The following is a 12,972-nucleotide window of genomic DNA, read 5'->3' as shown; positions in this document are numbered from 1 at the left end:
CTGGGGGCATGTTCCTGTTTGCAGACTGGGGAAAAGGACAGGTCAGAGTAAGACTGACGGGTATAGCCAATGTGATGCTGGTGCTGTGCAGAGGCAGAGCAGCAGCTGAAGGGATGTTATGAGGCTTCTGGCAGATGTACTGGTGACTCTGAGTTGCAGTTCAGGAGTCTCAGTGACTTGTTTAAGCATGAGAGCTCATTTTCCTTTTATCCTTTCCGGCACCCCCCAACCCTCGGGATAGGAAACTGAAAAGACAGGCTCAGGAAAGCTCCCTATCTGTCTGGTAATCCTTGCATTCATCTTCTGCTTGAGGCATCCACTTGGAAAAGTCCTGGGGGTGATCTGGAGCTGTGAGCAGCCCTGACCCACGCAGCACCTCCTCCACAGCAGAAGCACCTTTCCTGCCTTGATACGGGTCACTCCTTCCCCGCACAGCTTCTCCACACAGCACTGTGGGGATCTCCCCGGGCAGGCTGAGCGCTGACCCTGGCAGGCGGCAGAGTCCCTGTCCCGGCACAGCCCTGGGGTGCAGGGACCTTGCTCTGCAGGACAGCCCTGGGCACCCCTGGCTGCTCACCCAGCTTCACAGCTGTTCAAAATTGCCTGACAAGAGCCCCCTCCTCACAGATCCCTCAAGTTGTGCCTGTGCTAACTTGAGGAGATGCCTCCAGGAGCTACAGCTGCATTGCCCTGCACCCAGAGACTTACCATGGCAAGGGCTGCAAAGATTTCTCCTCCAGTGAGCTCTCAGCCGTCTCACTACCCCAGACTGTGTTTCCCCTCTCTGTGCCTGGTTCCTCTCCCCTCGGTGTTGCAGGCAGAGCCCTCAGCCCTGCTGCGCTTTGCAGAGGAGCTGCTCCTGGGCAGAGCTGTCTCTCTGCAGCGCTGCCGCTTGCCATGAGCTCCCTCTGTCCCAGGAGCCCAGCCCAGCTCAGCAGCACAGGAGCAGCCCAAGGCACTTTAATGACCACTCTGGTGGGTTTGGTGCTGAGTCCATGAACTTCAGACCCTGGAGGAAGCTGAAGAAACCTCTCAAGAAGTCCAAGTCAGATTCAAACTCCAAAGTTTCTTGTAATGTTACTGGGTTCCCCTGAGGAACACTATTGAGGAACTGACCCCAGGGTCTGGTTAGAGAAGAAAACTGGAGGCAGAGATGGCAGGTCAGGACAAGCAAGGTGAAGTCTCTCTGATGATCAGTAAACCTGGATGTGTTTCATTAACCAAAGGGCCAAGCCCTGACCCCCAGCCCTGGGAAGGCAGATCCTGTCCCTCCCACGTTGCCCAGGGCCCTTCCTGGGACAGTGTGATGTGGGGCTGTGCAAGGCCAAGGGCAGGACTATGGTCCCACACCTCCCAGGTTCCTGGCTGGGGACAAGGAGGCCATGAGGCCCCTGTGCTGTAAGGACAAGGTGTCTCCTCACAGGCATCAGAGCTGGAGACAACAGCCACAGCCAAGGGGAGAAGGAGCTCATGTCTGTTGGGGGCTTTCAGCCTCTTTACATCCCTTGATCATCTCCACGACAGCCTGTCCTATGCTGTGGCATCCCCTGCACCTCTTGCCCTGCAGGCTGGAGACATCCCCCCTGCTGCCCACCTTGCTCTTGTCTGAGCATCTTCCTTCCTTTGCTGATCTCTCTCCATCCTCCCCAGCTGTTCCTTGAAGCACAAAGCCTTGGGCTGATGCAGACTGCCTCTGGGTGACCTGCTCCACCATAGCACTGCCCTTCCACTCACATTCCTTGCTGCTCATGTCCAGCCTGGACCTCCCCACCTGCACTGTGTGCCATTATTTCTTTCTCATGCGCTTTCCCACTATGAAGAAAACCTCCACCATCTCTGAAACCACCCTTCCAGCACTCTCAGGCTACTCCTACACTGCTGCAGCCTCCCCAGCGCTGCTGGGCCAGAGCAGCCCAGGTCCCTCAGCATCCCACACCATGTGCACAAGGTCCTGACCCCTGCCTTGGCAGAGCCCTGCACTCTCCAGTTCCTCCCTGCTTCTCCAAACTGGGAGCCGCACACTGGCACACACCCGTGTGTGTGGGGTCACACCAGTGCTGAACCGAATGGGATGAGAACTCCAGGTGTCTGGGTCCCCACGCTCCTCCTCATGCAGCCCCGTGTGCAGCTGCCTTGTTCATGGTGAGCGTGCGGCACGGGCTTGTGTGGCGGCCCTTGTAGTGCCCAGGCCCTTCTCCTCAGGGTCACTGCTCAGCGTGTCAGGTCCTGCTCTGTCCTGATGGATGGGGTTATTCTCCTGCCCCGGTACAGGACTGGCCACTTCTCCTTTTAAAACTTCAGAGCTTTCTGATTGCAAAACCAAGCTTTTCGCCAGGTCTGGACTCTCCTGGACTGAAGCTCCATTTGCTCAGCTATTAATATTTGCATGCAGATGGCTTATCCTGATGAGGTTGTCTCTCCCAAGAAAACAGCATGAGGAGTTACAGGGCAGTACAAATAGCCCCTCCTGGAGAAACTGTGGGATCTTGGGGGTCTGGTACTCTTAATGCCCGAGGTCTGGACTTAGAGGGAATTTTCCCTTCATGTGGGGGAACATCAGGAAGGTGTGGAGGTCTGCCTGGGGACAGACAATGTCAGCTGAAGGCTGAGAAGTCAGCATGAGAGGGCAGAACAACATGGACAATGTTGTGGTGGGTGGACATCAGCTACTGACTCACTGATGAGGAAGAGGAATTAGATGAGGCCTCCTTCAGACAAAGGAAAGAAGCCTCATGTTTCCAGGGCTGTGTCCTCATGGCAGACCTAAGATATCCCAATAGCTGCAAGGTACCAGCCATGCAGGAGGGTTTTGGAGCTCATGGACAACATCTTCCTGACACGGGTGGCTGAGGAGTCAGTGAGGTGAGGTGCCCTGTGGGACTTCACACTTACAAACCAGAAAGGGATGGTCAGGGGTGTAACAGTCAGGGATGAGAAAGTGGAGTTGAGGCTCCTGGAAGATGCTAACAAGGCAAAGAGCAGGATTTCAGGAGAGCAGGCTTTGGCCTGCTGAGGGACCTACTTGGGTCCTATGGGACATGACCTTGGTGTCTGCAGCAATTTTTCTCTCACATTTCCTCCCTCCTCTCTCCCACCTGCTGTTGTGGAGCATTTTTTACTCTTTCTCAAGTACACTATCACAGAGGTGCTGCCAGCGTCCCTGAGTGGCTCAGATTTGGCAAGGAGTGGGTCCATCTTGGAGCCAGCTGAAATCGGCTCTGCCTGACATTGTTATGGTCCATTCCGTGATGGACTCATGATGGTTCGTTTACCTTGATCTCGAAGCACAAAATTAAGGCAACCAAAATGCCAAGGGGTTATAATTCAATCAAGCAGTGTTGCTTTATTAATTTTCCCATAAAGCGGCATGCGACAGAGAGAGTAGAGAAAAGTAAAGGAAAGGTAAAAGGAAAAAGGGGGAAAGAGGGTTGGTTACCACTGAACGAGTCCCAAAGGTGACCCTCTGGTCTCACGTCCCATGAGAAGAGTCCTGTCGTGATCCGGGCTACTTTGGTGGGGAGATCTCTACGATGTCCCGTCGGGAATTGTCTTTCATGCTTCTTCACCCCCCCTTCACTCCAACAGATCGAGGCCAATCTCTGCCTTTGTTGCGCAATCCAGGCTTTACTGCGCAGGCCCAAAAAGTCCTCTCTTCTTTTGCCAGAACCCGTCTGTGCCTGCACTGCCTTGGTTCAGGGGTCTCTTGCTGGTCCATTGGGTGACCTCAAGACCTTTGGCGAGCCTCTGTGCATGCTCTCCTTCGTTGGCTTTTGTTACAGGGAGGAGATGGGGGGCAAGTCTGGCTCAAGCAACAGGTGAAAATCCATCTTCTGGACAGCAGTTATTGTCCCCAGGTGGGAGAGGCCTTCGTAACACAGTTCCTCTCAGATGATGGGGGCAAGTTTGACTCAGGCAGCAGGTGGAGTCCATACAGCAGCCATTGTTGCCTGTAGCCCCCATGTCGGAGAGACCTGCTCAACACAATTCCTTGCTTCAGTCCCCTCTCCAAGTCATTGTCCAATTCTTTCTATCAGTCCATCTGTTCTGCAAGTCCCCGATGGCGATGTTCAGGCAGAAACTATTCTTCAGACCGACTCTTACAGACATTAAACTCCTGTTGTCTTCTCAGAGAGGTGACAACTGTAGCACACCCACACTCACCCCCAGTTCCAAGACTTTGCCATGTAAACCCGGTAGATGGTGACAATGTGTTGGGTGTTACAAATTACTTGATCACGGAGAAGAAATGGAAAAGATCTTCAGTCAGCAACCTGAGGAAGTCACCTGTCAATGAGCAGGTTCCTATGGGGAACTGTCATTGCCCTGGCATTCACTGGCCAGGCAAAGCGGCAGGTGCCAACAGTCCAGAGGATCTTGGGCCAACTGCTTTACAGAGAGGAGGAGGAAGGCCAGCAGCAGAGCACAGGCTGGTGGGCTCCAGAGGAGAAGACACGGACATACTGGAGGATGGCAGCCAATAAAGGTGGTGACATGGAAGTAGGTCTGAAGGGTGAAGGAAATCAGGAAATCTGACAAGCCTTACAGGACAGCCTGCTCCAAGCACAAGAATGATCTCTCCAAGTACCCATGAAAAGAAGCAGTTATCTCATGAAGCTGCTCATCTGAACTGATGGAGCTCCAGGGCAAAAAGGCAGCACACAGGAGGTGGAAGCAGGTCAAGCTGCAAAGGAGGAATTTAGAATCCTTGTCCACAGATGTAGGGATGATGCCAAAGCTGCCCTGGACTTGATACCTGCAGCAGAGGCTGAGGCCAGCAAGATCATCTGACGCTGCTTCATTTGCAGTAAAAGAATAGACGGGGTGAACGTGGACCTGCTGCTGAACTTCATAAGAGTAGAATTAGACAGGACTGAGGTACTTCATGGCTTCTTTGCCTCCATCTTCACCAGCAAGGTCTCCTGGGACTTGGTTCCTGAAGGCAGGAGTCTGGAGAACAGCCAGGAGTGGATGGGGCTCAAGTCAGGGTTTACCTGAGCAAACTCAGACACCATTACAGAAAAGGAGATGGGTCACTTGACCGGCTCCCTGAACACAAGTATCGCTGTGCTGTTGCACCTGAGATTCCCAGGAACACCCACCTTTTGGTCCAGAGGAGGGTGATTCCTCTGGAGGTGGTCTGGTGATTTAGGCACCCACATTTCTGTCATATTCAGTCTTTATCAGGAGATGCATCATTATGAACAGGAGACTGCTGATACCACCTGTTGTGGAAAGGGAGGGAAGGGTGAGGAGGAAAGGAAATAGAAGAAATACTGTTTTATTGCTATTTATTTTGGAAATGCTCTCTGTTTGGCTATTCCTGAAATCTCTCTAATCATCCACACCAGACTTCAAGCATTTAGGAAAATGATGCACAGAGCCTTGCCATGTAAGGGCATTTTGGCTATTAATGAGCCCTCTGCTGCCATGATCCTGAAGTGCAGCTACTGAAAGGATGAACAAGGCTCTAATGAAGTGAAAGGCCGAAGCAAAACTCAAGGTTCTGAGCGTGCTTTGGACCCCATGAAGGGCCATCACTGACAAAGCTGCAAAGGAAACAACCAGTCGAGGTCCCTGTCCCTGGAGGCTGGTGAAGGAAAGACTTGAAGACACTGGTTACAGGTGGTGAAGGCAATGTGGAGGTGGCTCTGATGCCCTGTAAGCCCTTGGTGCTTGTTTATCACCAGAATGGCTGAGCCCTGACCCCTGGGACCTGGTAGATTTTTCTCAAATGTTTTTCAAGGCTTTGCCTGTGGTCAGTGTGAGTATTTGGTGTTTTGGGGGTGGGGTTTGTGTCAAGTGCTGTTGCTCTAACTGCAAGGCTCTGGTTTTCTGTGGAGCTGGAAATGCCTGTGAGTTCCTCACAACTCCTCCAGCTTCTTTCATGCACATGGCAATAGTCACCAATCACCTCAATGTCCCCGTCCAAAACTTGCTTGAATCCTCTATTTATATCTGTACCCCATCATGCCAGGAAGTTCATGCATCCACCAGGTTCATGGATGATTCCTGAGGACCATCCAAGTGTGGGCAGTGCAAGAGAGGAGCAGAGCAAGGTCAGCTCATGGGCCATGCCTGAGCACAGCCCCCCCAGCAGCAGCCATTCCCATCTCCCAGGCACAGCCATGCCCACAGCATGCAAATGTCACTGCCATATATGACTAGTCCAAGAGAAGCCTGCCTTCTTTCCAGGATCCCCCAAAGTCTTTCTCCTATTCCTCCTCCACCCGCAGACATCAGCCACATCCCACTTGCAGGCTCAGACATGGTTGAAAGGATTTGCTGAATTCATCAACCACCACCCTTCTCTACCTCACATCCCCTGACCCTCCCACACCACACGTGGCCGCTCACTACTGCTCAGGGCCTCTCACTCTTCAGAAGAGGCCTTGAGCTTCTTGCTTCTTCCTGGTGCTTATTATCATCTTCCTCCCTCCCTCCAGAGCTCATGGTGAGGTTTCTTGTCCATAACAGCACCTTGATGACCATGTTTTACTAAATGGGTGTCTTTTTGTGAGCATTTGTGCAGAAAGAGTAGTCTCAGGAAAAAAACAAATATATAAAAACTGATGCTGAGTGAAATGCATGAAGACCTGATGAGTTACTCCCATTGCTGTGTCTTTCCTGGAAGGAGTCTGTCCTGAGAAGGGCATCCAGCTTCTGCCACTCTCTGGAGAGGCACATGAGCAGTGTCCATGCACATGGGGAGGAACAGGGTGATTTTTGCCAGACCACCCTTCATCTGAACCACTTAGATGTGTACTTATGGATGGGGTGTCATGCCTTATACTGCAAATACCTATTGGATTGGCACTGCCAGTGCGGCTACCACAGATGCAGACTGCTGTGTTACAGATATTTATTATTTTTAATACTGACACTATTAGAGAAATTACACAAAGACTTGAATGATTATTGATGCCTCTTAACATGATTATCCACAGAAGGCCCAGCAGCTTTGCATCTCAAGAAATGGGATGCCAGAGGGCAAGGGACGGATGGCTTGGGCTCTGTCCTGGGATCTGGAAACTGAAGTGTGCGCCCATCTCCCAACACCCGCCCTGCCCAGTGAATGGTGTGAGAAACTCTGCCAATGAGCTCTGAAGTCACAGTCATGACAGGTATCTTATGTCTAACTGCAGACAGTGTTTTCCTGCCAGCTCAGGATTGGAGCTTCCATCCCTGAAGGTATTGAAAAGATGTGTAGACATGGCGCTTAGGGATATGGTGTAATGGGTGGACTTGGAAGTGTCGTATTTACGATTGGACTTTATGACCTTAAGGGTCTTTTCCAACCTAAATTATGATTTGAGCTAAAACCATTTCAATTCCCATCATCTCCAGCTGCCCCCGAGGTCGGCTGTTGTGTGGCACTACTCACCTGGCTCTCCAGGCAGGTTGGGCACTGGTTTGGTGCCTGCATTGGGAGTTTTCCCCTTTCTGGGGTAAAAGATCTTCAATGAGAGACAGTTGTAGAGATCTGAGTTGCAGAGATTTCAAGCAGTCCTTTCAAAATCTGAGCAGGCTCAGTTTTGGAGCCATCAAAAAATAGAGACAATCTCAAGGATGTTTTTGAAAAGTGGTATAATCACTAATAAGAATAACAGGGAGTTCCTTATTCCTGATGATGATGATGATGAACTAAAGTTTTTTAATTTCATTCCTATCAGTCATTCTTGCTTCTCAAAACAGCTGCTACATCTCAGTAGCTAACCTCTTGCATGGAGTTTTTTTAAGAGCTTTTTCTCTCACTTTTACCAGATTTATGATTCAAAAAGTACTTCCTAGGACAGAATTGCTCTTAAATCACCCCTCTTTCATAATTTTCCCCCCTTTTTTTCTGGTGTGAGAGGAGGTGACATAGGGCAGTTTTATTTCTTTTTTAGACAAAGAAAACCAAGGAACAGATCCCAGGTCAGTGCAAAGGCAGAAAGGAAGCCAGAATGTTTATGTGGTGTGCACTGACACACACCGTCACCTGCATTTCCAGTCTCTGAAGTTCCAATGGTGCAGCAGAGTCTGGAGTTCTGAGCTCCCTTCATCTGCCCATTGTAACACATGTAAAATGAAACTACCCCAGCCAAAGAGTTGGTTTTGATTCTCTTCACAGCCTGAAGCACCACATGGGTCAGGAGACAAGCCAGGATACCCAACGAGGACTCACATGCTCTGCACTTAAAGTTCAGGTGTTCCCGAGAATCTCAGCAGACAAATTGTGCTGATACCTGGGTGCAAGGAGCTGGTCAAGAGCCTCGTCTCCATTTCTGTAACGATGGCTTTGCTGCCTGGCTGGTGTACAGACTCTGTACATGGATGCTGACACCTGTTGAGCAACCTGCTCTGAAAGGATGAACAAGGTGGGCATGAGGACAGCAAAACAGAACAACCTGGGTGGGGGCAAATGAAAAGGGATGCACAAGATGTGGTCAGGGCTGTTTGGGGGCAGTTGTAAAGCAGCCCTGCACCTCATGTGAATTATTCCTGTGGCCAGGGAGAACTTGAAAGCTGTCCCTAAATTGAAAACATGAAGGGAATGAAAGGACAGCATCATTCAGGCTGGATGAGACCTCGGGAGGTGTCTTGACCAACCTCCTGCTCAAAGCACAGTCAGACCAAATAACTCAGGGCTTTATCCAAACACATCTTGGACACTTTCTGGGGTAGAGTGGATGCGCACTCTTGGAAAACAGCTTCCAGGGCTTGACTGTCCTCAGGATTGGAAAGTTTCTCCCTTTCTACAGCAGCTTTCCAAGCCGGACCATCCAGATTGGTTTTTACCCATCTACTTACACACTGACACAGATCATAATATCCTACCTTGGACACAAGAATATTGCAGGGGATGATGCTGAATGCCTTACTGACTTCCAGGTAACAGACCACCACTGCTCTCCCCACGTCCAGCAACCCTGTCCTTTCCTCACAGAGAGCAAAGAGGATGGACAGGCACAACCTGCCCTGGGTAAACCCTGTCACCTTCTCTTTTGGACACCCAGAAATGGGGTCCCAGTGGACATGTTCTGGGGCACAGTCCTTAGTTCCCCCGCTCACCCATTGGCCATTTTGAAAAGTGCACACAATGTGTGAGAGCTGCCAGTGGTCAGGGAGTCCCCCAGTCTCCATGAGCTTTCCAAGAAGGTGGAGAGTGGCCTCACTGTGACATGGTCCTGCTGTCTCAGCTCCTGGGATGCTGCCCCTCCTGCCCCATAGACTGGAAAGGATTGTGTTGGTTCCAGTGACCCCTGGCTTGATCCCCATCCACTGCTGGTTGTTCTGCCTCCAGCCACAGAGGCCTGGGAGAGCTTGCTGGTGAAGATGGAGGACCAGAGACACAGAGAATATCACTTCTCTCCCTTACTAAATTAATCAGTACCCACACGGTGTCTTTGTTTCTCCTTTAACTGTTCCTACAGTAGTAACAGCTCATTATAGGGCTCTTGAATTGCCTTACAGGTCTAGACTGAGTTTTGCTCTGGCCTGTTGCTGTGCTTGGAGGCTGCTGTCCTTCCAGACCAGATGAACTAACTTCTGCCACCCTGCCTTGGCAGTTTATTCCATCCGTGTCACAGCTCTGTCTGCAACACTGACAGCTCCAGCTCAGCCAGTCAGGTCCCTGGCTGAGGACATTGCCTCACATCTGGGCTGAACCACCCCAGCTGTGGCACCAGGAAACCTCTGAGTCGCCCCACGGAAACCTGGCACCAAATGTTCAAGATCCCATGTGTGCAAAGGCTTTGCTTCAAAGTACAGACGTGATGTGGCCAAAGATTGCTGAATGTCTCTCTAGACCTAGGAGTATAACCCAGAATAAAATGCCTGAATTCATTCGAATGAAGATATTCCTCCCCCAGCTTGGAGAAATTAGATCCTTTGGTGTAACCTTTTTGGTGTCCTGTCTAATAATGGGACAAGAAAAGCTGATTCTCCTACCAATTTATTTTCTAATAGGAAGAATACAATGCTGTCAAGAAGTGTCTCTGCAGAGGAGAGAGAATACATCAGTGAGTACTTCAGGCTGTTTGGAAGGATGTGCCCCTGGAGCCCCAGGGACAGCTGGAGGGAGACCAGAGGGGACAGAGGAAGGGACATCATGGGCTGCTCCTGTGCTGCTGAGCTGGGCTGGGCTCCTGGGACACAGGGAGCTCATGGCAAGTGGCAGCGCTGCAGAGAGACAGCTCTGCCCAGGAGCAGCTCCTCTGCAAAGCGCAGCAGGGCTGAGGGCTCTGCGTGCAGCACCGAGGGGACAGGAGTCAGGCAGAGAGAGGGGAAAGGCAGTCTGGGGTGGTGAGACAGCTGAGAGCTCGCTGGAGGTGAAATCTTCACAGTCCTTAACACAGTAAGTCTCTGGGTGCAGGGCGGTGCAGATGAGGATCCTGCAATTATCTCGCAGAGCTGGCACATCCCATGGCTGGTGTGGAGGAGAAGGATCTGCTCCTCAGCAGGGATTCCCTGCATGGACAGGGCATGACAGCTGCCTTCTTCCAGCTGCAGGGGGTGAAGCCGGGTGTGCACCCAGGGGTGCCCAGGGCTGTCCTGCAGAGCAGGGTCCCTGCACCCCAGGGCTGTGCCAGGGCAGGGACTCTGCTGCCTGCCAGGGTCAGCGCTCAGCCTGCCCGCGGAGATCCCAACAACACTGAGGGGAGAAGCTGTGGGGGGAAGGAGCAACCCCTGGCAGGGCAGGGTCGTTCTGCTGCTGGCTTCTCCGTGGGTCAGGGCTGCTCACAGCTCCAGATCACTCCAGACTGCTTCCAATTGGAGGTTTCAAGGAGAAGATCTATACAGGTATTACTATAAAGATCAGGAGCTTTCCCGAGTCTGTCCTTTCAGTCTCCTATTCCAAGACTTGGAGGGTGGGGGCATGGAGGAAGGGATAAGTGAAAAAGGAGCTCTGCAATTTTAACATGTCACTGAGACTCCAGACGTGCAAGTCTGAGTGATCAGCCGATCTGCCAGAGGCCTTGGAACATCCCTTCAGCCACTCCTCTGCCCATGGACAGCAGCAGCATCACATGTGCTGAACCCATCAGCCTTAGGTTCACCTGTCCTTTTTTCCAACCTGCAAACCTCTGCTCTCAGCAGTGCCTGGTGGCTTTTCAGGGTAACATGTCAGTGTGATCAGCCTCCATCTCAGAAAGGTGCCAGCCCAGGGCAGCTGGAGCAAGACAGAGGGACAGAGCAGCTGCCCTCACTCTGCGCTGACCCACAGGCATCCTCTGGTCTCGCAGGGCTTGCTCTCTTCTCCCTGCAGCATAAATGATGAGACTTTCTGACACGCAAGAACACTCTCCAAGGGAGTCACAGGATTGGACTAGATGATCTTTCGAAGTCCCATCCAATCCCAAACATTCTATGATTCTGTGAAGCTGTAAAACACCCAAACCTTTCAAATTTCATTTTACCATCCTGTTTCATTCTCTGTCACTGTGCAGATGCTGACAGGCCCTTCTTCAGCAGCAGCAGTTTCAGATGACAACTTGAACCCCAGGTCTGTCCCCTGCCCCCCGTTCCATTACTGACTCCAGGGCAGCCAGCGGGCACAGGCCCTGCTCCTCACGGCACCTCCAGCCAGCACCACCCAGGGCTCAGCCACGGACCTGAAGGAAGGTCTGGAAAAGGACAAGGGGCTGTGGAGCAGAGGAGGGTGTATGAGACATGGCTTTGATTTTGCTCACAGAAGTCTCCCCTAACTTATCACTGTCTTTTGCTCCTGTGACAGTGCCCCATGCTCATCAGCAAATGTCCAACAACAGCTCCATCACCCAGTTCCTCCTCCTGGCGTTCACAGACACACGGGAGCTGCAGCTCTTGCACTTCTGGCTCTTCCTGGGCATCTACCTGGCTGCCCTCCTGGGCAACGGCCTCATCATCACCACCATAGCCTGTGACCAGCACCTCCACACCCCCATGTACTTCTTCCTGCTCAACCTCGCCCTCCTCGACCTGGGCTCCATCTCCATCACTGTCCCCAAATCCATGGCAAATTCTTTATGGGACACCAGGGTCATCCCATACTCGGGATGTGCTGCACAGCTCTTTTCGTTTGCCTTCTTGATAGTAGCAGAGTATTCTATGCTCACCATCATGTCCTACGACCGCTACGTTGCCATCTGCAAACCCCTGCACTACGGGACCCTCCTGGGCAGCAGAGCTTGTGTCCACATGGCAGCAGCTGCCTGGGCCACTGGGTTTCTCAATGCTCTGCTGCACACGGCCAATACATTTTCACTGCCACTGTGCAAGGGCAATGCCCTGGAGCAGTTCTTCTGTGAAATCCCCCAGATCCTCAAGCTCTCCTGCTCACACTCCTACCTTATGGAAGCTGGGCTTCTTGTGGTTAGTGTTTTAGTAGCATTTGGTTGTTTTGAGTTCATTGTGCTCTCCTATGTGCAGATCTTCAGGGCTGTGCTGAGGATCCCCTCTGAGCAGGGACGGCACAAAGCCTTCTCCACGTGCCTCCCTCACCTGGCCGTGGTCTCCCTGTTTGTCAGCACTGCCGTGTTTGCCTATCTGAAACCCCCCTCCATCTCTTCCCCATCCATGGACCTGGTGATGGCCGTTCTGTACTCAGTGGTGCCTCCAGCAGTGAACCCCCTCATCTACAGCATGAGGAACCAGGAGCTCAAGGATGCCCTGTGGAAACTGATGACTGGATTTCTTCCGAAGCTATAAACTGTCTCTGTCTTCTTCTACATACAAGTTATAGTCTAACTCATTGCAGCTTCATCCTGTGTGCAGTATTTTTTGTCTCTAGTTGTGTTTTTCTCTTATGATAATACTGTAATTCCATTTTTAGTTCACTGCCTGCTTTTGTTTTCTCACTGAGTGTCTGTGTCCATGAGGAATCATGCTCCCTGTGTTTAAGCAAAATAAAGGGCTCTCCGGCAAACTGTTTTCTGCTGACATCCGAACTCCAAGACCTTTTTCAAGCTGCAGGGACAGTTCCTGTGTGTATGGGTGGAAGGGGAAAGAGCT

At 51.7% G+C, this 12,972-nt stretch overlaps 1 protein-coding gene across 1 annotated transcript; it reads left to right on the top strand.

The window, feature by feature from the left end:
* The first annotated feature begins 11,652 nt into the window (after positions 1 to 11,652).
* Positions 11,653 to 12,669, top strand: LOC135999478 (olfactory receptor 14J1-like). The gene has a single exon (XM_065653046.1). It carries the CDS (start codon positions 11,653 to 11,655, stop codon positions 12,667 to 12,669), a length of 1,017 nt encoding a protein of 338 aa, XP_065509118.1.
* The last annotated feature ends 303 nt before the right edge of the window (positions 12,670 to 12,972 follow it).

Source organism: Caloenas nicobarica, chromosome 28 (assembly GCF_036013445.1).
Source record: "Caloenas nicobarica isolate bCalNic1 chromosome 28, bCalNic1.hap1, whole genome shotgun sequence".
NCBI classification, from domain to species: domain Eukaryota; kingdom Metazoa; phylum Chordata; class Aves; order Columbiformes; family Columbidae; genus Caloenas; species Caloenas nicobarica.
The sequence above is the reverse complement of the archived record's forward strand: the minus strand, read 5'-3'. Positions and strand labels throughout refer to the sequence as shown.